General features: G+C 34.3%; 1 protein-coding gene across 1 annotated transcript; it reads right to left on the bottom strand.

Moving 5' to 3' along the window:
* Nucleotides 1–362: 362 nt before the first annotated feature.
* Nucleotides 363–25,068, bottom strand: LOC116342535 (proline-rich extensin-like protein EPR1). Its single transcript, XM_031770193.1, has 6 exons — nucleotides 24,246–25,068; nucleotides 3,933–4,179; nucleotides 3,464–3,784; nucleotides 2,604–3,265; nucleotides 2,197–2,500; nucleotides 363–2,079 (listed from the first exon to the last, which is right to left on the bottom strand). Exons 1-6 carry the CDS (start codon nucleotides 24,246–24,248, stop codon nucleotides 1,343–1,345), a joined length of 2,274 nt encoding a protein of 757 aa, XP_031626053.1. The 5' UTR covers nucleotides 24,249–25,068; the 3' UTR covers nucleotides 363–1,342.
* Between the last annotated feature and the right edge of the window lie 395 nt (nucleotides 25,069–25,463).

The raw sequence follows: 25,463 nt of genomic DNA, 5'->3' as shown, positions 1-25,463 counted from the left end.
CACTCCATGACTATGAGTTGTTGCAGTTGTGTGTATTTTACAAAATATTTTGATTCATGCAAATTGATGTTGATATGTTGCAATTTTTTTTAAAGATTTCCCATTCGCAATATATTGTTTCGCAATTGAAGAGAGAATGATTTGTGTTAATTTTTGGAACTTAAAATGGTGATACCCGAACCGATCGGAACCGAACGTGTGAAAGTTCATTCTGAAACGTGATACTACAAAAACATCATATTGTACCAACGAATAATTGGATGATTAATGAAAAAAATTCCCGTTGGGGAATTGATGTCTTTAATAGGCTCGGTGTTGTCTGGAATTTCAAGAAAGATAGTAAAAGTCAGCTTTCTTTATCATTTTACGGTAGTTTTCTGTTCTTTATTCAATTAAAATTTATATGTAGTTTTATGTCATAAGATCTACAACACGAATTTATAATTTAATATTAACAGTCTTATAACCTAAGTATATATTGTTGAATTTTACATTTGCAATACATATGATAATTACAACAGTTTGAGTAGTAAAAACGAGACTTTAATTGAAAAGATAAAAATGAGGACAAAAAAGCACGATGCGGCAAAGTCAAAGGCCAAAAATGGTAAAATCAAAACAATCGAATTCTTTACCCAATTTATTTTCATGTCCATTTAATGCACGAATCAAACAAAAAAATACCCCATTCACATGTGTGCAACACACGTTTGACCAACGACTGACCACGATCGTGGCTGTATATATGTGTGTGAGTGTGTATATATGTGCCATTCCTATAACATAAAATGCTCTATTCACTTTCAGTTTGCATTTACAATAATAACTCTTCTAAATTTATGGCAACGGTAAAACTACAATTGTTGTCTTCGTTCGTTCTTCCCTTTATTTTCTGCTTCTACTTAATACTTCGTTTATTCTTCTCTTTTCTCATCTATTAAAAAAATGTCTACATGTAATACAAAGTGTCCCCATTTAATAAAATATATATTTTCTAAATAAAATGTAAAAAAAATGGTTAGAAGAAAATAAATAAATTGGTTTTTGAACTGTCTTGCAATCGCATTTACATGCACACACACATTCATTCGTTCATTCGCTCGTTTACTCACCATTAGCTCGTTTCACATTCAATCCACACAACTTTGCATTGAGTTGTCGCTGTTGCCCCTTTTCATGTTGTTACATTGTTTAACATACAGAATAATTTAAGCTAACAACATTGGCGCTGCTTCTTTTTTCACATCCACATCATTCATTGCATTCCTCTTTTTTATTCAATAGAATTGTATATTTGCAATTCCCAGCTCTTTTTTTGTGTTTGAATACTTGTAAATGCTATTTATTCGGCTTTAACTTCGGCTAATGTCTCTTGGCCAATTGTACTCTGTGCAAATTCATTAACATCCGGATGGTTATCTAGGCTTTCGTTTGTTGATGATTGATCGGTAGATTTTGGTTGTTCGATGGCTGATAATATCGATTGTAATAGCCCTTGGTCCAACAACTTTTGGTGATCAGGTGTATCAATTTCATTATTTTGACTAGCTAACGGGTCTGCAGCTTGGAATTGCAACGAATATGAACCATGTTGACCTTGAACAGGTATTTCAATGTTAACGGATTTTTGTGCTGATATAATATCTAAGCCTGATGATGAAAGACCTGGTAGAGTGTCGATTGGTTCGTGTTTTACATTGCTTGTTACACTACTATTTACACTATCGATTTGAACGGTTGTCAGTGATTTTTGACTACCATGTGCAAAACTATCGGCTGGATTTCCGGATGCAGGTGGCCCATAACTGGTGAGCAATCCTTGATTTCCGGAATTTTGTGCAATTTCAAAACTACTCGATTGACTAACGTCTAACGCTTGATTGTTTGGCACACCATAGACCGTTTGCAATTGTGGAATTGATCCAAATTGATTTGAGCTACTAGCATAATGTCCACCAGCTAAATTTGGACCGTGACTACATGGTGATGGAGAATACACAAATTGATGGTCGAAGAGATTACCCTTTGGTGGACCCGAATGGAATGGAACGGCTGGCGCTAATGGCAATGAATTGTGACCTAAATAGCAAATGAATCAAATCGAAATTTATGTATTTACCATTTTGAGCATTGATGCGAAAAGCAACTGGTAAGTTATAACTAATTAAGCTCAAATCCATTAATTTTAAAACAAACCTAGTGGTGGTGGAATTTCATTGGTTGGAGGTGGTAGGTAAACATTTGATTGTGGACGAATTTTAACACCGAATTGATCTTGATGTTGTACAGATTGACCGATACTTTCGAGTAAACCTTGTGGCACTGGTGGTCTGAATGAAACTGGATGTCGTGGTGCACTCACGTGAATTGGACGTTTAAAACTCAACGGATATGGGAATGAATTGGGCGGCGTTAAACCAGTTGGCGGTCTCTTATGAAAGTTTGGTGCAAACGAATCTGCTGGTGGCAATGAGTATGAATCTACAAAGTTATTTGAAAGCTGTAAAAGAGACACAGAATATTCAATTGATTAGCGTCCAATTAAAATAATTAAAAATTATTGCTGTTTAGAATAATTTATTTCTGGATAAAATCATACAAACCTCAATTCCTTCGCTTTTAACAACATTAATGCTTGTCAATCCCAAGCCTGATGCAATGTTTGATCCCAAATTTACGTCATTGTGAAAACTGGTCGCTTCGGCAACTGGAAGTTGAAGATTCGTTGGCAGTGGATGGACGGCAAGGCTTGAATCGGCAACATGAAGTGAATTTGCTACTGGTGGCAAATACGTATTATCTGGATGAACAGTGAGTACGGATTCAGGGACAGTATGAGTATTTAATTGTGGCACTTCATAAGTGTTTTCGGGTTGAATTGAGAAAGTTGATTCGACAGGTGGATTTGATTGTGGTGGCAAGTACACATTTTCGGGTTGAATTGCTGGAATTGAAGCGGAGCCACTGTGTCCAATGGATTGTGAGCCAAACGATGGACCGGGAATTGGTTTCCAACCATCACAACCAGCTCCCTTGATTGGCTTTGGGAACGAAGGGATTGATTGTTGGTGCGAGAATGACGGTATTGACTGAAATACGGGTACACCGTATCCAGGAAGAGGTTGCCGAATTTGTGGTTGTGGTTGCTGGGGCTTGAAGTTAACAGCTGGCTTAATTGGGGGACCGTAAAATGGCTTCAATTGTACGGGTGGTTGATATTGCTTTGGTGGACCGTAATTGGTGTGAGGTTTTGACTGTGGAGGGCCTATAAAATCATTCGTGCGTTTAAATTTATTTCAGTTTTTGGGGTAAATTATTTTTTGTCATATTTTTGTCATATTTTTTTTTTATCTGTTTTGATACTACAGATTTAATGTTCTGTTTTAGCTCAGAAAGTTTTTACTTGTCGTCTTTTTCATTCAAAATAAACGACTTTCACTAAATAACATTGAATAGTACATACCATAGATTGTAGGCGGTTTTGATATAAATTGTGGTTTTGATGGTACTCCGTATTTAGTATACACTTTTGGCGGTGTAAAATGGTTGATGGGTGCTTGTGGTGGTGGTCCATACGATTGATGTGGTGGTTGATTGCCCGACGATCCAAATCCAAAGGTTTCTTTTATTTGATCGAAAAAGGACAAACTATTTTGGCTATTATGATTTATAACTTGTTGATGCCGATGATTATTTGTTTGGATTTGTTGATGTGACTGGGCCACTGGTGGGGCGCCGTATTCAATTTGCACCTTGGGGGGTCCATACTGACGGACTGGAATTCCTGTGCATGTAAAAAAATAATGATATTTTCTAAGTTTTCATGATCGAATTAAATTTTTCGCTCTACATTTAAATTCCTCAATTTATCTTGAATAAATAGTGATTATATTCCTAGGATTACTCTATTATCAATTAGTTGATGTACATACCATATTCCTTGGACGGTAGTGGTGGTCTTTCCGGTGGGGGTGGTGGATATTTTCCGATTGCCGGTGCTCCATAAACGGGTGTTGGCAAAACAATAGTTTGTTGTTGTGGTTGTGATTGTATTGGCGGTGGCCCGTAAGTTTGGAACGCTTCTCGTCGTTCAATTTTTGATTCGATCGAATTTGTGTTAATTACTGCGTTGGTCATTGGCAATGCCAATGCGCAAAATACCATAATTGCTCGAAATGCCTGAAATTAAACGAAAAGAAATTATTTTGGTTAATTAAAAATCAGTCATTACAAATATAATGGGAAAGAGAGAGAAAAGTGAATGTGGTCTCTCTGTTTGATATTCGTTTGAGCTCAAAAGAAATGTTCGTTTGTCGATTTCAGTGCGAAAAAACTTGAAATTCATTTTTTCGGGTAAAATTTCTTTTGTTTGTGTTTATTACTTCATCTCAATTCGAGTGTTCAATTCAATTGATAAACCGTCATGATTCGATTTCGTTTTCGTTTGGCCCATTCCCGGTCGAACACACAAAAGTATGAGTAATTAGTGAAAGTTGTTTGTGCTCGTGTGCGAGCGCAACTGCAAAATCTCCAAGTACGAAAAAGAAGAGATTTGCGCATGTAAAAAAAAATCAAAAGAAAAATGAAAATTGCCATCGGCAAATGCTAAATTGCCGGGTTTGTATCTTATTGAGTCAATTCATGCGTTTCACATCCGATACGCGAAATATCATTGTTATTGAGTCACCCAATATTATTTTTGTGTCTAGCCGATCAATTCATTGGACCCCGAACACAATGAATGAAATCATCCATCTAATAACAAACCACTTTTCGTGGATTACACCGACATTTCCGAAGATTATTATTATCCAAACAAAGCAACTTGTTGTCGTTCGCACATTAAATACGTATAGTATGCGGATGTGTAGTGTGCCGCAAGTGATATTTCATGGAACACAATTGCAGCTTCATTTCGAAACAATTCCGCGTGTAAATCAGCGCAAAAGAAAGTATATGAAATGAAGCGGTCGCACGCACATGCAAACGGATAGACAGCACAGAAAAAAGTGAACACAGTTAAAGAGGATCGAAATAGATTTACAAGAAAGGTCTTGTAAAAAATTAGCATTGTAGAACATGACTCACTCTCACACACACAGGCACAGGCACACATCAAGTGAACTTTAGCGAATTGAAAGCGAAAGCACCGATGATGACCAAGCATACGAAATCATCTTCATTGTATTGAAGTGACAAAGCAAAAAATAAAAAATAAAACGCAACACAATTGTTGGTTAAAATAACGAACAAGATGTAGTTAAGAATAAAACCTCTATAATTAAATGGAATTTGAACTCGAGTATGGTCCGAATTCATCCAGCAAAGAAGACCCTATTTTTTACATAACACAATAACTACCTTTCTTCGATGATGATGTTTTTTTTTTCGTGTCGTGTACATACGGAACCAGATTCGCTTTTTTCCAAATTGAGATAATTTATTGTACTTAGTTCGGATAAAAATTCGTTTTTCCTCGGTCGCTTCGTTCGTTGTCCATTTCATTTTCATTGATCTTCATGAATATAACCAATTCAATTGAATAACATTACATGATTGATTTGTACGCTCTTTCGGTATTTTCTTTTTCAACGCTCAACCATGTACCAGAAGAAAAAAACTTCACAATCATAGACTGAAAATGACAAGCATGAATTCAAATCGAACAAGAGAGCGACAAAGAAAATATATGGTAGCATCAAGTGAAAAATAGATTTACACAATCGAAAAGAGATTTGTTGTGATCAATAAAATATGTGCGGTTTGGAAGTAGCTGTAAATGATCAATCACACATTGATTTCATAGATGCGAAATGGACAAAGATTTGAGGGAAAAATATCAATTTCCTCTTTTGTTTGTTAATTTTCATTGTTGAACAGAAATAAACCCTTGGGCATGCTCAATCTCGATACCATCGTTAAGCAATTGCTTGAATTCAATCAAACAAATCCGTAATCGCAATTATCTTGGCTTTTAAATCTAATTCATATAAATTGCTAGCCGATTAAAAACTCAACCGAAAATCAATTGTTTTTTTTTTTCGAAATGTATAATTTTTCCTTCGTTCGCAAATGAAACATGACAATGGGTAGCTGAGTATGAAGTAAGCGGCATTTTGGATCCCATTTAAACAAGACGAAATCATGCAATCAACGTAAATATATAATTATCCGCGTTAGTTGTGTTGAAAACTATTGTCTTTCCTCTCTGAAATACTTAAATCACGTGGTACGTGGAAAACATTTATTTAAGCGACCATATAATTGACTCCATTCGCTTCAAGTCATTACGCAAAGTTCCATCAATACAGAAAATAGACAAAAAAAATTAATTAATAAATCTAGAAAAGAGAATTACAACAAGGCATGTCTTTTGACAGAAGAATATTCTGCATGGTTGCACAACGAAACCATTTATGTGTCGATTCGTGCTGCAGTTCGTGATCTCTCTTTCGAATCGTTTTAATTTGATGCTGTCGTGTGTTCTTTGTTAATAATTTATGCTACATATTATTCGGTCTTGATGCCTTTTAACTTGAGTCGAAGCTTAAGATTGATTCCCATTCGATGACTTTTTTATTCTACAAATTGTCGTTGTGAAGCTTACCGTGTTCGAATACACGTAAGCCAAGCCAGAAGAAAAATGAAAACAGTCTTTCCGTGATGTAATTGAAGCATTCATTTTGATGCCATATTGATTGAGTCATTTCTCACAGTTGGAAGTTTTCATCAATTTATCGACGTCATTTTCTTTTATTTTAACCAGAATTACGTAACATTCATTTAAGCAATTACGTTTTGAGTTAAATCAAGTCAAATGAGTGAAATCTTCAGATTCGATGTATATTTTATTCGATTGTATGTTTTCTTTGAACGTGGAAATACGTTCTATGCGACACTGATGAAGATGCGCCCCCCAATCTTCGGATTACACCCAGTCATGGCCATGAAGGCTGGCTCATTATTTTGAAAAGTTGATATTTCGTTGAATATTCGAGAGAAAAAATGAATTTGTTGAACCGAATGTTGGCTTACTTTGAAATTCTGAAGAAATTTGAAAAGAAAAATCTCTAATAGATGATGTTAAAGTGGTTAACGCGGTTCAATGCTTCAATGAAAGGGTATTTCGCTTTCAAGCATGAATTGACGTAATACGTCATTCATGAAATATGTAAGAGAAAGCCGTTTTAATCACATCATTTCGCTGTTTCACCTGCCGAAACTGAAATCGGGCAATAAAACAGTAAACCACTCGTGGCAGCTAATCATAAATAATAAGAGCACATATTTTCAATGTATATGTTACTCCATTAACATAATGTGTTGAGTATATTTATGCTATATGGCTTTGCAAATGTATGATTTATATTCGTGTTGATTGACGCACACTTTGAAGAAGACTTAAAAAATTAATGACATGAGCAAACGATTCAATCTGAATTCTCTTCGATATTTCAGAGACTTAAATGTTATTAAACCATCATGAATATTGCTCAGCTAAACATTTGCGGTAACATCTTTCAACGTGCTTGGTTCAGATGTATCATATGAATGAAGAAGAACAAGCCAAGTAATATCAATGTTAAATGAAAATTAATTGTCTTTTTTTAGCACAAGCGATGATGCCTGTTACAGCAATTATACCATTTGTAACTGTATTTCATTCTCTTTGTCTGTGTATTTACGTTTATTGAGTAACCATTCATAAATTGTACAGTAATACAATTATTAGCAATGCTGCAATTTATTAAATCGCCTTGTAATTTAAGGGATCATTTCGTTTATATTTGGATAAAGTATTCGGGTGTTAATATTGTGTTCGAATGTAAATTATCATTTGTGAAATTGCTTGGATATTAACCCAAATTCCCGGGCTTTTATGCCTAATAATAAGATCTTTTCTGTATCAAGTTTCACTTCTCAAATAACGTGTATTTCATTAACTAAGTGTGTGTATTCAAGTAGGTTAATTTGATGTGGTTTATGTGTTGCTTCGTTCAAAAGCCACATCCGTCTAACACCAGCTACGACGTTACCATTCAATTGCAAAATGTGATAATAGTTAATTTTTGTTGCCAGTGTGTGTTTATTCATCCAGGTATTCATGGGTGATTCACACAGATAAAGTAAATAAACGATATGTATTTTACAATAAGTGTTGTTTGTGTGATGAACCGAACCGACTGCTAAAAGTGCATCATCAAAATGTATCACATCGCTTTCATCTTTTATTTTGTCATTGTGGTGGCCACTATGGTTCATTTAATGTACTTTTTTGCGTTCAGTTTTCGTTTATGTTGTGTAATCGAGTTGGGTTTTTTTTTGTTCTACGGTATAATTTTCACATCAAAATATTTTTCATTTTCAAATACTGAAGGCCAAAGTACTGACACTCGCACACATCAAATGGAAATAACAAAGCCGATAGAAGATAATGTTTTTGCGTTTTTTTTTTGTGGCGGCGGCGGCGGTGGAGTACAATAAAATTGGGCTCACCAAACGAATTTTAAAATTGCAAAACGTTTTTATGGCACAGTTCATGTGAAATACTTATACTGCACCCGTATAATTATTGCGCGCTCAAAGTTTATGGTGTTAAAATATTCGGAAATGTGCAAAAATAGAAAGTTTTTGGACGTCGTAGTCGTTGCCATTGTCGCTATGTTCTTTTCGCAATGTCATCTCATCATGTTGGTGGATTGCCGCTGCTCAACACACGCACACACACACACACATCATAATCTCAAAGCGTTAATGAATATTTAACTTAAATTTTAGTACATCGAACAAGGTCTTTTCGCATCTCTACAGTCTAAAGATTCAAATTACAGTGCCATAGCTTTGGGTTCGTCACAATCACACCAAGTCGACTCAGTGCTGGTGAATGACCAGTAGAATCACTTGAAATTTTCTTGACTTATAATCCGCACTCACTATCGCCGACTGTTTTCCTTTGCTATATTATAACGAAAAAATATTTTTCGTATTTAATTTTTATTTATTTCAACATTTGTGTATTTTCATTTTTCTCGTGGTGCATTTCACCAATGGAATGCTTCACACTCAACATTTTTCAGATGACTATTTCGACGGCATTTTTAATTAAGCAACCACTGAGTGAGTGAGAAGTAAAGAAATGTGGAATGCTAATGCACAGAAAAACTCAGCGAAACATTTCAAATATTATCTCTCTATCTCTCTCTCTCTGTGAGTTATAAGTTTTCTAAATAAAGAAAGAAAAAAACACCATTTTGCCGATGGCCATACAACTCATTTGCTCTCGTCGCTTTTTTTCTCTCTCTCTCTCTCTATTTCTTGTTGCAATTCAAATGAATTTCATTAACATCTTTTCACTCTGGAATATCCATTTATGTTTACAGACGAACACAACCGAGTGGTGCTTTGACGAAAGAGATAGACACTTAACATTCCAAGTATAACATTTCCAACTGTAGACAACACTGTTCGAGCGCACTTATTGATTATATGTGTGAACTATTTCTCATTTCATTTTATGTTAAATCGTTTGGAAAACTGAATTTATTTCAATTTTGCCTGGTGAAATAAAAGTTTCAAATTAATCAAAATGAAAGCACACTTGAACTGGCTCAAACCAATGATAGCGAAAAAAAGAGCTTGCTTTTTTTCTGGGCGTTTGGCCATCGTTTTGACGATGAATGCATAAATCATGCGACAAGACTATGTACCGAAAGACCAATGCACTTGAGCGTGAACGTTGTCTTAATTTATACAACGAAACGTCAAAAACACATTTCTGCTCTAAGTAAATAACTTGATCATCATTTAAATTTATTTGTCATAAAAATGCAAAAATAGCGTCATTCAAAGTGGTGGCAGAAACAAACATAAAAAATTGCGTTGTCTCGACACGTTGCCGTCAAGCAAAACGCTTACATTGTGAATGTAAAGCATATCAAACATCGAAATATATACGCCGATTGCATTGTTAAGCACACATTTCATTGCTCTGTTATATGGCAACAAATTCTTGGAAATTACTAATTGGCAGAGCATGACGTTTCATGTAATGTGATGGGGTACGCGCAATGTGACTCATTTAAAAATTGAATTATGCTAAAATAGTGAGACTTTATTACTAGCACTTAATTCTTTGCGAACTTTGCACCCAGAAAGGTAGACTCACTTCGATTTGAACAGCGAATGAAAGTTTTGTCTTTTCAACTTTTATTTTAAAACCAATTTCTTTAATTGTTATCGAATCGTGTACGCGCATCAAATGCAAAAAAAATCAAAACAGTTTTTTATTCCCCGGTCCTCATCATTCTCATTCCAATATCGGAATATGATGGCGTTTTATTTTCAACCAAAAGTATGTTTCAGCGTAGATGGCACTGATTTAAATGGACATTTGTATGTATAGACGGTGGCGCCGCCCTACTCAATTAAACACTGAACTACAGCGTTTCCAATCGTTGTCTCATTCTTTCTTTGTTTCTTCCTCATAAAATTGAAAGAATTCACTTTAAATTGAACAGAATAAAACTTCTTTTGATTCAATATTAATATTTCTTTATGTCGTACTTTTTTTCACACGAAAAGAAAATGATTGGAATCAACGATTTTTGTGCTGCAACAAAACCACTCAAGTTCATTCGTTGAGATGCTGCTGTGGCAAAAGTTGGCTATTTGAAATTCAAAGCGAAATCGTCTTGGTGGTAGAAATCTGCATTAAATTGGATTTAAATCGAAACGTGAATAGCAAAAATTGAGTTCGAAATACGATTTTGGCGCACCTCTGCGTATTCATAAATTTCGTTTCAGATTCAAAATTGCGCGAGAAAACTTTTTCCAATGGATTTTCAATTTTATATTCTTTCTTTCGTTCGATCTCTGTTGCAGTGTTCAATGTTCGTATCTAATTACTTAGAATTTCTTGGTTGTTTCAATCTGAAGAAAAACAGCACGGAATTTTTAAAGATTGCAAAAACGGACAAAAAATGAACGGGTGCATACAGAGAGAGAGAGAGAGAGAGAGAGAGAGAGAGATGTATAGAGGAAACATAAAGCGAAATCAATGCTAAATTCCAATTACTTTGAACGTATTTTTGTTCGGCTTTAAAGACGTCGTTAGTGTTTGTTGAAAATGTGTGTTTTCTGTTGCAGACGCAGAAAGAAGAAGTTTTTCACGCAAAAAGAATTTTTTCCTATTTTATGTCTTGCGCACAATGAGGTGAAAAAAGTGAAACAAATTGGGAAGCTTAAGTTTTGTAGTTGTTTTATTTTTCGTTCTTGCCACCACCGCTATTTGTGTAATTATTTTTAAAAGATTAACCGCGTGCGTTTTTATTTCATCTCGTTTGTGTGAAAAATTCACCATAATCATTTTATATAATGAACCAGATCACTACCGAACTAATGACGATGTGAATTTTCTTTCACTTTGCCCAACATTTTATATCGTTCCCGATTTCAATGAGCGCGCGCTTGCGGAAAGTTTTTCGCTCGTCCGATAATAATTAGCCGATTCATTTGAGAAACTGTGTGTTCCGAACACGATTTTTTTCTTCTATCTTTTGTAGCGCATCTTTGGCAGCGCTTTGAAGACACTTTTTCCGAATGTTTGTGAATGTATGGAACTGATGGCAATGGTGCACCTCAAACTCAAATCTGTAGTATATATTATCTAACAAAATCGATTAGATGCAGGTTGTTGCTACCTTTTTCTTTATTATAAACTTAATTCAATTTATGTTTCGGTCATATCGTTTAATTGATATTATTATTTTTAACAAAAAGAAAGTGCACGAGCTATTTGCAATTTTTCTTCTTTTTCTTCTTTTTCTTCTTTTTCTTCTTCTCGATTTTGCTGATTTAATATACACAATATACATGCAAACAATGGGGCTAGATAATTAGCAGCATACATACATTGTGGATGTTGTAACAGATCTTTTGTTTTCAATTAAATGTGATAAATTGGTGTTGAAAAGCGTTACGTTGTTTATCTACAATTAGCTAACGATCATACATTATCTCGGCGCCTATTCATATAAGATGTGTATAGAAAAAATCTCTTTGCCATACATTCATTGTAAGGTAGATGTTGTGGGCGATATTATGCAAGTTGGCCGGGCAATTTGAATAAAATGGACCTAGATTATTGCATTGAGATTTCTATTTTTTAGTCAAAGACTTCATTGCACTGAAATCTGTGACGGCGACGACTCGGTCAACCTTTTTTACAGACATTTTCTCGACCGAATCATTGCAATTTTTGTTTTGTTAATTATTTTTCTTGGAATATGAGAAACTGTTTGTTTTCAAACGAATTTCTTCATTTCTTGACCGTTTAAAATCCCCATAAAATATTTAAATAAAAAATTGTTCAATCTTTTCGGTTGCAATATTGAATTTGCCATTTGTACTTTGCAGTGTATTTTATTACGATTGATATTATTTTCCTTTAATTAAAAATTATATTTAAAAAAATATATATGAAAACGATTCGAAAAACGAGAGAAAATTCGAAATGCAATGATTAAAATGATTTGTTTGCAGAACTGTTTGATTTAAATGAATTCGTTTGACCACCAAAGAATCAAATCGACCGAAAAAATATACACCGAAAACTCTGATTAAAATTTGCGGAATTTTACGCTGACGAGCTTACAGCATTCGGCATGGAAACAGCATCAAACCAAATATGCACATGATGCAATCACAGACTCATACACGAATCACCTATAGCAACCATGAATGAATCATTATCTGTCTTTTTTTCACATATTTTTTTATTCAATTCATTCCGAAAAATTCGGTTGAATTTGGCCAAATAAAAATTTCTCATTTGTATGTAGAACGTTTGGCCAGTTGTTGTACTCCATTTGGATGAAAATTTTACACATTTTCGATGATGCTTACGCTCATCGAATGTGAAAACAAACACAAAACGAATGTTGGCACACAAAACAAGACCGAAATAAACCAAATAGTTTTTCATCATTTACACCGAATGAATGAGAGGCACAAATTCCATTAATTTCGATGGGAGTTTTTTTATGTTGTTGTTATGTGTCATATGTCAATTTGGAAACTAATAGAGCAAAACGTATAACTGGTTAACAGTTGAATTTGTAATAAAATCATGTTGATGAACACGCCGCTGCAGCAAAAATATTCTTTGTGCTCATGAATTGCAAAACGGTTGAGCATCAAATTTCAATCATGATCAGCATTTTTCACAATGATGCAAACAGTGTGCCATACACATCAAACAAGCACTCTAAATTAAATGCAATAATCAAGTTAAGCACATGTTTTTAACGTGTTAAGCGACACCTTTCAAACTTTTTTTATTGATATATGAGAGTGCATGATGATGTGCGAGTTGTTTTTCCATTTTTTTGTTTATATAAACAAAAAAATTCGGTCGATTCTGGTTGGAATGCGTGATGTACATTTGGCAACAAAACGATCGAATGGTTTCCTTTTCGAGCTATAAATTTCATCAAAAAAAAACGAGGAAGTCGTCTACATCTACTGTTTGAGAGTGGCATTTGCTGACTTTCAATTTTCACTTTATCTGTTGTTCATCGAATCGGATATTGGTCAGACATTGCAATAAAAAGCAATGAGATATTGAACACCAAACTTTTGAGTGTCATATTCACACGTGCTCCTTTTACTTCATTATGGTTTGGTACGTTCACACGTAAAATGTTCGCAAAATAGCAAAGCGCCGAATTTTAAAGTGTGTCGCTGTATTATTGACAAATGTGCGTATGCAAGCCAAAGCCGACCATTTTCATGGCGGCTCCTTTGTTGTTGCTGTTGTTGTTGTTGTTGTTCGGTGTCACTTTTTTGTAGCCCAACTTTAATGAAGAACGAACAAATGTGTAGCGCAGCTATGTACCAGAGACCAATCAAAAATACCGATAAAATACTGCGACGAATAATGATAAAACCAAAGGCAGAAGCAGAAACAGACACGAAGATAGAAAATGAACAGAAAGTATATAGGCAATTGTGTAAACACCAAGATTCACTTTCACCGTGTATCTCACTGTATGCAAACATGTTGTGAGTGCCGTTGTGTGTTGCTGCAAAGTGACTTTTTCTTTCATTTTGAATGCCCGACACAAATGTTGTCTGTATTTTACGAATGTAAAATATCGGCATTTTTTCGGTGTCGAATCATAACAACAACCAAAAATAACCATAAAATTCATATGGTAATTTGCTCTTTGTGGTCGCCAACCTATCAAGATCTGTCAGATTTATCGTATTCATATGAACATCATTATTATGCATCTGCATGTTCAAGCGATTTGACTGCTTTGACGTGGTATCGCTTATTTTTCATTTGAACTAATTCACTTTTTAAAACTATCCCCGATGTCTAATAATTCTATGAAAATATATTCGCAAACGTTTGGATTTAATCTCAATTTATGCGAAAATCGCAAATTAGACGAATTCCACGTATTTCATTGAAAGCAAGTGCACATTCAATTTTTTTGCCTGGCCTTTTTTCCATTTTTTATGTGAACATTCGAGGAATCGCTGTTGTTTTTCACATATCGGTGTGGTACGTAATCCATAAAACTATCCGTAATTATGAATGATTATGGCATTTGGCGATTAGAAATCACAATCAGGCGCGACCAAATGCTTTTTACGATGTGTTAATTGTTAAATTGGTATTATTATATAGACTCGTGCATTTACATACACTTAACAAAAGGTGATGACAGACACCGATATTTCAGAGCGCATAGATTTTGAACGGTGCTGTGATATTAATAGCGCTATGTGTCGTATGATTTTGAATGTATATTCATAAACATTCAAATTGTTCATGCTTCATTTTTTCGATGGCACGTACGGCATAGGTGCGACAATTTTCATGATAATGAGTGGCGCGATATAATTTCATACTCTTTTCTCTCAAACAAAAAGTCACAGGTGTTAGATGAATTTATTATGTAAGTTTCTGTCATCAACACAAACCGAACCCAAAAAATTCTCCGGAGTAAAACATGACGTACAAATGGTGAGCTTCAAAGAAAAATAAATATATTTAACATCAACAAATATATATTCGGTTTTTGTCAAAGTTAAAAAAAAAGTCCTTCTTTTCTACTACATTTTCTCCAAACAAAAGACTATAATTTACTGCTTTATTCAAAAATCTGCATATTTTAATTTTAATCTGTCAAAAATTGAATAGGGCATTTATGTAAATTTAAGCCTTTTTTGTTCTCGTCATTATTATTCCAATCAACTGCCATTTGATATGTCATACATTTCGATAATAGACAACAAACATATCTTTCGGCAAATGGAATTCGACAAATTATGTGTGATGTAAAACAGAAACAAAATCTATGGCTAAAACCAATGAAATTACTTTGTTTTAATGTTTGCCGATTCATTTGTATAAATGTAAATTCTCGCAAGAGGCTTAACGCCAAAAAATATCGATGAAATTTGTACAATTGTTTTTCGATGATGCTGTAGAGTTTGTATTATAAATTCTATTGCAATTAATGAGTCAATGTTATATCTGTAATGAATCGCGAATTTTTCGCAGGCGGCTACGGTAACGTCACACACACGCCGAACAACTGACAGAGAAATTAGAGTTAAAACTTTTCATTGTGCATTCGATGGGCAAATATTTTGATGTAAAACATTTCAATTCAAAAAACACATACACATAATGCGAATAGAGACAGAGAGTGATAAATACAAATAAAGCATGCCATAAAATTTGCATTGTTTTTGATAAATGCCGATGCAAACCAAGTTTGGCTTTACAAAATTTACTGTTTGCACCGACATTGTTAGATAAATAAAACCAATATCCGTTCAAATCTTCGGCAAACCGTGTTACAACGCACTGTATGCGGTTATTATCGTTACAAAATGCGTTGTGGTTTATTAATACACACAGCGTTTCCGGAAAGTTTGCATAAAATTATATCATTGATTAGACATGGTTTTGTAAAGTCAAACAGCGTGACAAACATAGCATCGAAATATAATTTAAATGCACCTGAAATACGCGGAAATTATTGATGAAAGGATCGAATTACCACAGAGAAAAGGTTGGTTTTGGCTTTGATTACCACTATTAAATTATATTTAAAATCGACTAGAATTTCATAATTTTTTTTTCTTTTGGACTCGATTTACAAGTAAATATTTAATGTTTAATAATTTTGGTTTAATTAATGCTTAAATTCGGGAATAAATCAAATTTTAATGAATTTTTCATGAAGAACGAATCGAAAATAATATTTGCTTCATCTAAATATTATGTGGTCGGGGGAGAAAGTGCATTTAATAATACTAATTGGATTAGCATGAATATTTTTGAAAATATCTCTTGATGAATTGTTTGCACTTTTGTCAACGTAATTATGTGATAAGCCTCAATTTTAATATCGAATTTGAAAATCACCACTGCTGCAGTATGATTACTGGAAAAATTCATTTGGACATGAATGATGTGTATTTAGTTGTAATATTTCATAACAGATTCACGAATTCGATAAAATTAAATATTTTTGTATCATTTTTTCATGTTCGTTTACTATAAAAACATTGATACACGCAAAATGAAGATTTTTCCATACAATTTTAGATAAAAAAGCATTGCAAAAAAATTATACTTTTTTATATTTCTTTCTCACATAATAATTGAATAATTTAGTAATTGTTTATGAGTGAATTTATGTTCAGATCGTGTCTCTCGTCGTTGTGTGGCGTTGTGTGGTATGCAACATAGACCAACGTAAAAAAACAAATCATGTAATCATGTGACGCACACCAAAAAAAGAATTAAAACACGTATTTTTTTTTCTTGATTCCGTGAAACACCATTTGTAATTAAAAATCAAATGAGCCATTTGCAAAATATTTTTGATTGTAGGTGTATTGGCCAGTCGAACAAAGACAATGCACAATGTGACATGGGAACATTTCAGCGACAGCAGTGGCGGCGATATCATAAAATTCCAAACAATTAAAATATCAACAACGAGCCGAGTTGGCGCCAACACACCAGCAACTTACTTTTGCGCACGGAAGACGTAAGTTTGTAAAATGATTGATTTCGCAACATAAATTTCAAATTAAAAGAACCGAACATGCCAATTGTAATAGTTTTCAGAAATAAAATATATTACTCAATTGTTCAACAACATTGGGACGAAATTCTTTTTTTCCAGTTTAAAATTGGGTAAAATTAGTTGAGGAAATTTTCAATTCGAACATGATGCGACAACAACCTTAAAATTATTGTTCACAGAACTAATTGCTTCTATCACATAAAAACACAGACAGCAGAAGATTCATCGTAAATGCAGCCAGTTGGAAATTGTAACAATACGCAATTACCGTTAGCGATAACTTAATTAACGATACACTACGTCAATTTCTTTGCTTTACTTCCCAAAATCTGTTCGGCCCTATCGTTCGTTCAATGGTTTGATAAGCTGTCAAAAACCGATTTATTATATCTTTTGTTTTATCTTGTATAATATATAAGACAAAATAGTCACGCGAAAAAGAAACTGCCAGTCAGTCTGTCTGTTTTTTTTGTTGTTGCTTGCAAGCACAACAAAGTTGCATTCATGTAATCTGTTTCGATCTCTGTGAACAAACACCAAACGAATTTCATGGGAATTTTTTGAAGAGTTATGCATTAGCCGTGTGTGCATTGTACAATAGCTTCTCTCATCTCACTCTCTTTGTTCTTCTCAACCTGCACTACATAAATACGGAACACATCGTTGGAATTGTTTATTGTTATGTGTGCGTGTGTTTTTTTTATCATTTTTCGAAATTATTAAATTATAATTTAATATCTTTGCATTTCGTTTCCGTTTAAAATGGTTCCCGTTCATTTATGTATGAATGCAATTTGCGCAACAATAATAGATTTTTTTTTCAAACTAAAGCCAATAATGAAGCAGTTGGACCCATGTTCCAATTACCACCTCTGCGAATGGATGCGGGTAAAAATGTTGATTTAATTATATATTAAATTGATAGCACTGTTGGTCTTTGTGATTGTATTGCTTGGCGTGGCGCTTTTAATTCCATTTATTTCGTCATTTCTCAGTGTTTCTTAACTCAAATCAAAGGAAACTGATAATCTTTTTTTTATACTCTTAATTTTCATTCACACCTTCGATGAGTGTAACAACGAAAGAAGAAAAAAAATGCTTGAACTTGGTCTCTATAATGTTGAGTCTGAGAAAGGGAAAAAAGATTTCATTCACTTTGTGTGATTATAAGAAGAAAAAAAATGCAAAGAAGTATCGTCATTTAAAATAGCACGAAATTATCGTTTGAGTTAAAGTAAGAGCGAAAATCGGCAATTCGAAACAGTTCGTCAGTGAAATGACAATCACGGAACAAAAGAGAGAGAGGGAAAAAACATTGAAATAATTGCAACGGTATTAAATTAAAAGAGACGAGCGTAGAAAAGAAATAAAAATGGAGCCTGTGATTAAATTAAGTAATTTTCGCATAGAAGCAAGCAATAAAATGATTCAAAACCACTTTTATTTTTGATAACCAGATGTTTTGCACTTTACGCGCCACACAAACAGTTCGTTAGGTAAATAGGCGTACGAGAAAATTTAAACGTATATCGTTTGCGTATGCAATTCAGAAAATAATCGATTTTATATTTCGTTCGCGAGATGGAGTTTTTCGACAGTTTTCGCTGATCGATTTTGATTATGGGCACGCGCTTTCATACAATTTGCAATCGTCGCAAATTCTTACTTTCTAACATCAAATTAACACACGGAACCAACCAGCTTACCGAGTTGTAGCAGACGAGTGTCGAAGAAAAATGTCGAACAGTTTGAATTTCATTAAAATAATAATCGGGGAGCAAAAAGAAAAAAAGTGTGAGAAAAAAGAAACAGAATATTTTGTGCATTAAAAATGGTGATTGATTTGCAATTACGCACAAAAGCATCAAATTAAACGGCACCCATTATTCGAAATTGTTCAAGCGATAACTGCAGCTATTGTATCGTTAATGAAATTCAAATGAACACACACACACAGCGTTTTCTCTTTTTTCCTCATTCGAGTCTCTCCACTGCCATCGTTACTCTATATCATCATACTCTCGCTTGACAATTTTGCAAGAATGCTTTGCCTCGACCTAATTTGAATAATCTGAATGGAAATCAAACATCAAACGAGAACAGAAAAAGAAGAGAGAAAAAGTACATATACATAATACAGAAGGAATAAAAAAAATGTGTCGCTCAAACCAACGCGCCATCATACTAATATGCACAGAAAGTGTATACAATCCGAAACGAATAAAAAAAAACAACGTGCGCGTGCTCGCTGACAACAAAGTGAAGCAGCAAAGGTAAACAAATGATAAATAAATAAATAACAAAAAAATGAAGAATATGAAGAAAAAACATGTGCTGAAAACTCATAAAAATGCTAATGATGCATTCACGAAACCAGAAGAGAAACATCGGTAAACATAGTGAAAAATTCGTGCTGTACCAAGTTCGACCAATCGAGACATATAAGCGCGTTGTGCAAACAAATGACGAATTGAACAAAGCGAAAAACAAGACGGAACAAACGGTGTCAAACCGAATTTCAAGAGAGAGAGAAAAAAATGGCATACAGACGTTCCAATATGATACCGATCTGCGAGAGTGTATGTTTTTTTTTGTCTTTGTTTGAAGAATTAGCGCAAACCATGATTTATTACTGACTGTGCAAAAAAAAAAAACAAAAAGACGACAACTAAGGTAACGAAAAAACAAAATTACCCAACTTACCCGAAGAATAAATGATGTATGCGAGCAATCTGTATCGCATAATACGAAGTGAATGAACGATGTTAGTTCAAGTTCCGTACTGTCGACAGAAACGATGACAACAAAAACCCACTTAAATATTAAACATAGAAGTTGATGTCATAAAGTAGCATAAAATAGACTAAGAGAACGACCTTAGTCTCGATTTACTTTTTAAAAAGTTTTTAGGCTCTAAATTGCAATGTATTACGAAACTTTGCTTCTACATATGCGATGCGCTCCGATTGATGCAATTTCTGTATATTTATTGTGCGAATTGCATGTAACAAAAAAAAACATATGTCAGATCATTTGTATGCGAAATACAAATTAAATCCCGAATTTTATGGGCCATATCTGATGCATGCACGAATGTACGTCCTATCGAATCGACCTTCTTTGATTGGCAGCAATAGGCAGAAACAATGCTATGGAAAGGTGTATGGCGTTCAGTATATCACTCATTTAATTAAAGAGAAAGAAAAGTATTACAGTCTCGACTGTTGTTAATACTTGAGCACTTAGGGCTGTTTGCCAAAAAGTTTCAAATCAAATATGGACAAGAGTTGAACGTACATACTCTCAAATAAAAGCTTCATACGCACTCCAACTTGTTATTGAATTAAATATACTTCTTGGAGCTCTTGATAAAGAATGAATTTCAAGAACCATACACCATCAATCGATCACAATCGATTCGAAATGTTTTATTAAGAGATTTCTTGGATGCATAACAAAGAGAGCAAACTTTTCTATTCTTGATTTTGGGTGATTGGAAAAAAAACTCCGGTGGATTTTGTTGTTTTCTTCGATGTATTGATTGATGGAATGGATTTTTCGTTGACATTAATACGTTGATACAGTTAGTCAAGAGTTTCGCGATATCATTTATCATTCGCATGAATATATTTATATGGTTTTCGCCATTTTTACTCTCTCTCTCTCTCTCCCTATCTATTTCTTACAAATAAACACATCTAGCGGGTGTCTGTGAAGCTGCATTTAGCCATTTATCACACATTTGCTTTACTTTATTGACAACATCCATAAGCAATACACCTTAAAAATTGTGCCCGTTAACTTTCTCCCGTTCGAAATGGAAAAAAGAAAAATATGTAAACGGAACCGAAAAAAATACTATCGATCTCGATGAAATCCAAAATAAACAGCAGCTCACAGTGTACACATTTATAAAGATATATAAGATTGAAGGCAAAGTATGAGCTAAAATGTGAATAAATAAGCGAATATTAGTATGTGAGCTGTGAGCACAACTTTGGCAAAGAGAGCCAGAGAGAGAGAGAAAGAAGTAAGGTCGATTGAAGACAAAAATTGCTGCGAGCGAAAAAAGGTGCTCGCAACTTACTATTATTTTATTAAGATTAAACATTAACTCCATTAGTCAAGACCTGTAAAACGCTGTAAAACGAAAGAAAGAGTCAAACAAAATGTGAATGAAGTATAGACACCAAGACCGAATGGACTATCTTTACCGCGTGGCTGTTGTGTGTGCGCGCGCGCGTGATACAAACCGAAAAGACCAAGAGAGCACGAGTTCAAGTTAATTACAATGTGTTCGAATAGTTTAAGAGTAGTTCGAAGCGAACAAAAATCGACAATAAACGTGGAATTAATAATGAACAATGATGGTCAACAAAGCAAGTGAAAAGAAAACTTGCTTAAGAAAACACACATACGAATGCGAATGCACACAGTCTTAATTCATAAAACAAACTCTAAATTTATTTTCAGTTTTCGATTAGAATCTTAAATGTGAAGAGAAGAAAAAACATATACGGTTTTTTGTGTAAAATGTGCTCGATAAATGCTCAATCTTTTGTTTATGTGAAGCTAAGATGAAATGAGGGAGAGAGTGAAAAAAATTTAAATCAGCAGTTTTATTGATTGAACAATATCTCATTCCACAAATGGCCACAGCAAATGAATTCCACTAATTCCATTGATGCAGTGAATGAAGCAAAAAGGAATAAAAACAATCTCATTTTGAGAAATTAATCGATTTGACGCAAATCAATGGTTCACTTTCATGATGTTGAATATTCATTTTGAAGCGCTAAATATTTTCTCAATTCGCATCCGGTCACTTTTTTGTTGTATATTATGAGTCACAACATCGACAATATAGACATTTTAAGCTTAACTAGTACTGGAAATACTGGAATATAAATGTTACCGAAATTCATGGTGTTCCATGAAAAATCTTTTCAATTATTTTAAAAGTTGATCTGATTTTAGACGCTCTATTGTTCTAGCTATTTGTCATGTAATTTAGTGCGTGCCATCAATCTAATATACACTACGATGTACGATGGCATACATTCTATTAGGTTTATAGAGCTCTTTTCTCCGTTATCTATTGCGTTTGATCTTTTTTCCAAATCCGACATCATGGACCGGATTTTTTCTGGTGCATTTCATGTGATTCGTTTTTGTTTTTGCACATTTTAAATAAAATAAAACAACCAAAAGTGGAGCTCAATTCACGAATATCTTTTTTTTCTCATTTTATTTCTATGTGTCAGAGCAGAGCCCATCCAAAGTGAAGATTTATGATGTTGATAACTGTTTTGATATTGTGAAAGCCAAAAATTCAATGCGTTCAACAGCGACGACAAATAAATACTCGTCGTGTGTCAAACACAACACACACTCAAAAAGAGGCGAATGATATACGTTGAACTTGAGCTTGACAGTGAACCAATTTACACGAGATATTTTAATAGCTACCGTTTTTAAATCATAAACTCTTCACTCAAAATATACTCTCGACCATTTAAATGAGCAAGTTATAGTGGAAAAAAGAAGAAATATGCGTTTGTGCACGCATTAAATGTCTTATCTCTTTTTCATAGAACTGGTTTTGTCATTCGAATTGCGATTTTGTTCAAAAGAGAGATGCAGACGGTTGTGGGGGAAATGAATTACATAAAATTTTCTTTAATTGAAAAACCACACGTCAATTACAAATCGAATCTGAATTCGATTTTATATTCTCGTGATGCGATTTGAAGTGATTGTGGCCCGCAAGCGAATAGACAGAACAGGTCTACGTAGTGATTATTAGACACACAGACTTATTAAGATATCAGACACACACACACACACGGTAAAAAAAAGATATTAACGCATTTTGTTGTGTGTACATTTTCTAAATTTGCGTGCGCGTATGCTTTTGTATACATCGATTTGCAATTGCGATTAATCATAACAAGCGATCAACACAAATTGCAGAATAAATGAGCGAAAATAACGAACGGATTAGTAGAAATTATCAAACAACAGAAACTTTAACACGACAAACAGGTACGCACACAATGCAAAACACCACACGACAACGATAGACAGCAATGTGCGCACGTTTTCACTTCTATCTTGATTATATCGAATGCAACGCGAATTTATGGGAACGAGAATGCGAAGCAAAAAAAAATTGAACGACAATGATGTTCAATGTGAGTCAAAATGAACAACATTTGTGGCAATTGATGTTGAATACCGAATGCGGTGACAATCATCAATTTTCAAAATGATAGGCACAATTTCACCGTGCGATTCGATTCGAGTCCGAATATGACAAAATATTACGTTTCGGTAGTGTACAATTTAAAATGGACAGATCAAGTCTGATGCTAAGTTGCTGATAAAGAGATGGCAAGAGCAAGATTGTATGCACATTTTGAACGACATGTTCACAGCGATACATGGTTTTGATTTCAATGGCAAATGCAGAACAAATGGATGAGGTTTTAAACATTCACACACACATGCATCTCACAGTGCTTTTGTTAACAAATCACAAATACCACACATAAATGGTCATTTCGAGAAGAAATCAAATGGAAAATCATCATAATTAAACGACAAACAAGCGATCACAAAATCGCAACAAGAGAAAATAAGAGGAAAAAACCCGACCGAATTGTTACGCACCCGGACATTATACTTTAACAAATGCACACAAAATTATGGTAAATAACACTTCTAGAGTAAAGCGTTTGAGCGACAATGCACGAAATCAATTTTCTATTTTCGGACAAATTCGCTGCGACACAAACACACCATTCTGCTAGCGGTATGTTGCAATGCGACATACCGCTATGCAATTGCACCAGATGAGCTCGAAAACAAACATCATTCTGTGAATGTGAACCACGGAAATCACTTGCAGATGCATTTGAGCGTTCGAACAAAGCCAATTGCATGTTTCGCGAAACAGCACGCGAACAACAATAACAACTCAACTCTTGTTCGCTTATTCACACGACAAATCGAAATATATCGACACACGTAGACACCATCGGACCGAAAACATTTCCCCGAATATAGTATATCCCGATATACGAGATTAGTGAAATTAATGGACAATATAGGAAGCTTTACACATACCATTTTTTGGATGGTGATTTTTGCACAACAAAATTTATATCCAAAATTGTTTTTACTGCTGTTGATTGCTGGCAACGTTTTTAAACACTATCACGTATGTACGCACACTTGATAGTTCGTTCGACAAATGTTTTCTCTTTCTCCCTCGATCACACACTATATTTTGTCACAGAGAACATGCGATTTAAATGCGAGGAAGTCTCCTAACAATGAGAACTATGGAATTTTAAGTTGACTTTACTCTCGTTTGAGTTTGATTCAAATGTCTGTGTTAAAATCTTCAGCGCTTAAATTTCAAAATGTTTTTACACAATGAAAATTGTTTGGTGTGAGTGTTAAACCGAATTTTGTATTCAGAGATGCACTTTATATAGATAAATTCGCGAACGTAAACGTGTTGTCTAGCCCGAAAATAAATGGTCTGACATCCGGATGAAGTCACTTTCCTTAATGCATCAAGTGATAGTTCCGAGTACTAAACGAATGCATATACACACAGTTCTGCTGCAAATGCTGTTTGTCCGTTTGTAAGTGTTCTATTTGACACGTTTGTTTTCTTTATGTTATTTTTTTTCTCTGGCTTATCTCGTTGCCTGATCCAAAATTCACTGCTTGATTTTTATTTCGCGGAATCTTTTTACGTAACACCATAAAATGCACTTTGTAAAACCGCCAGCTTTCAATGGTCCGAAAATAAATATTATACAAATAATTCAGATATAAAACTCTAAATAAAAATAAACACACACAATAATCCCGCTGCGTTTATGTGCGCAACTGTTGGTTTCTTTCTCGTTGCTAATGTTCCGTTTAGTTCAAGAGACAAATTTAAAATGCCGCTACATTATGGATATGTACACATTATTATAGGTACGGGGTTTTGACGAAAGCAGCTCTCTCGAAGCCCAATGTTTGCATGAATTTTGTGTGTCGGTATGGAATACACTATTTTTTTGTTGTTCGTTGTTGTTTCGTATACCAACTCCACTCAACCTCCAACCATCATCATCATCATCACCGTCATCATTGTTGTTGCCGCTGCTGTGCAACTGTTCGCATCAATACGTGTATAGCTGTATGTCGACAGCATTTCTCAATATATGTGAAAAAAAGATCAGATCATTGAGTGTGTGTGTGTGTGAAATGCGTGCACCGTTCGACGTATACATTTTGGTCAATCGTTTCGAATGACGCCGGTAGGTAAATGTGTGTTTGTGT

The sequence above is a fragment of the Contarinia nasturtii genome, unplaced genomic scaffold, assembly GCF_009176525.2.
Source record: "Contarinia nasturtii isolate CC-2019 unplaced genomic scaffold, AAFC_CNas_1.1 Cnas_scaffold_864, whole genome shotgun sequence".
NCBI classification, from domain to species: Eukaryota; Metazoa; Arthropoda; class Insecta; order Diptera; family Cecidomyiidae; genus Contarinia; species Contarinia nasturtii.
The sequence above is the reverse complement of the archived record's forward strand: the minus strand, read 5'-3'. Positions and strand labels throughout refer to the sequence as shown.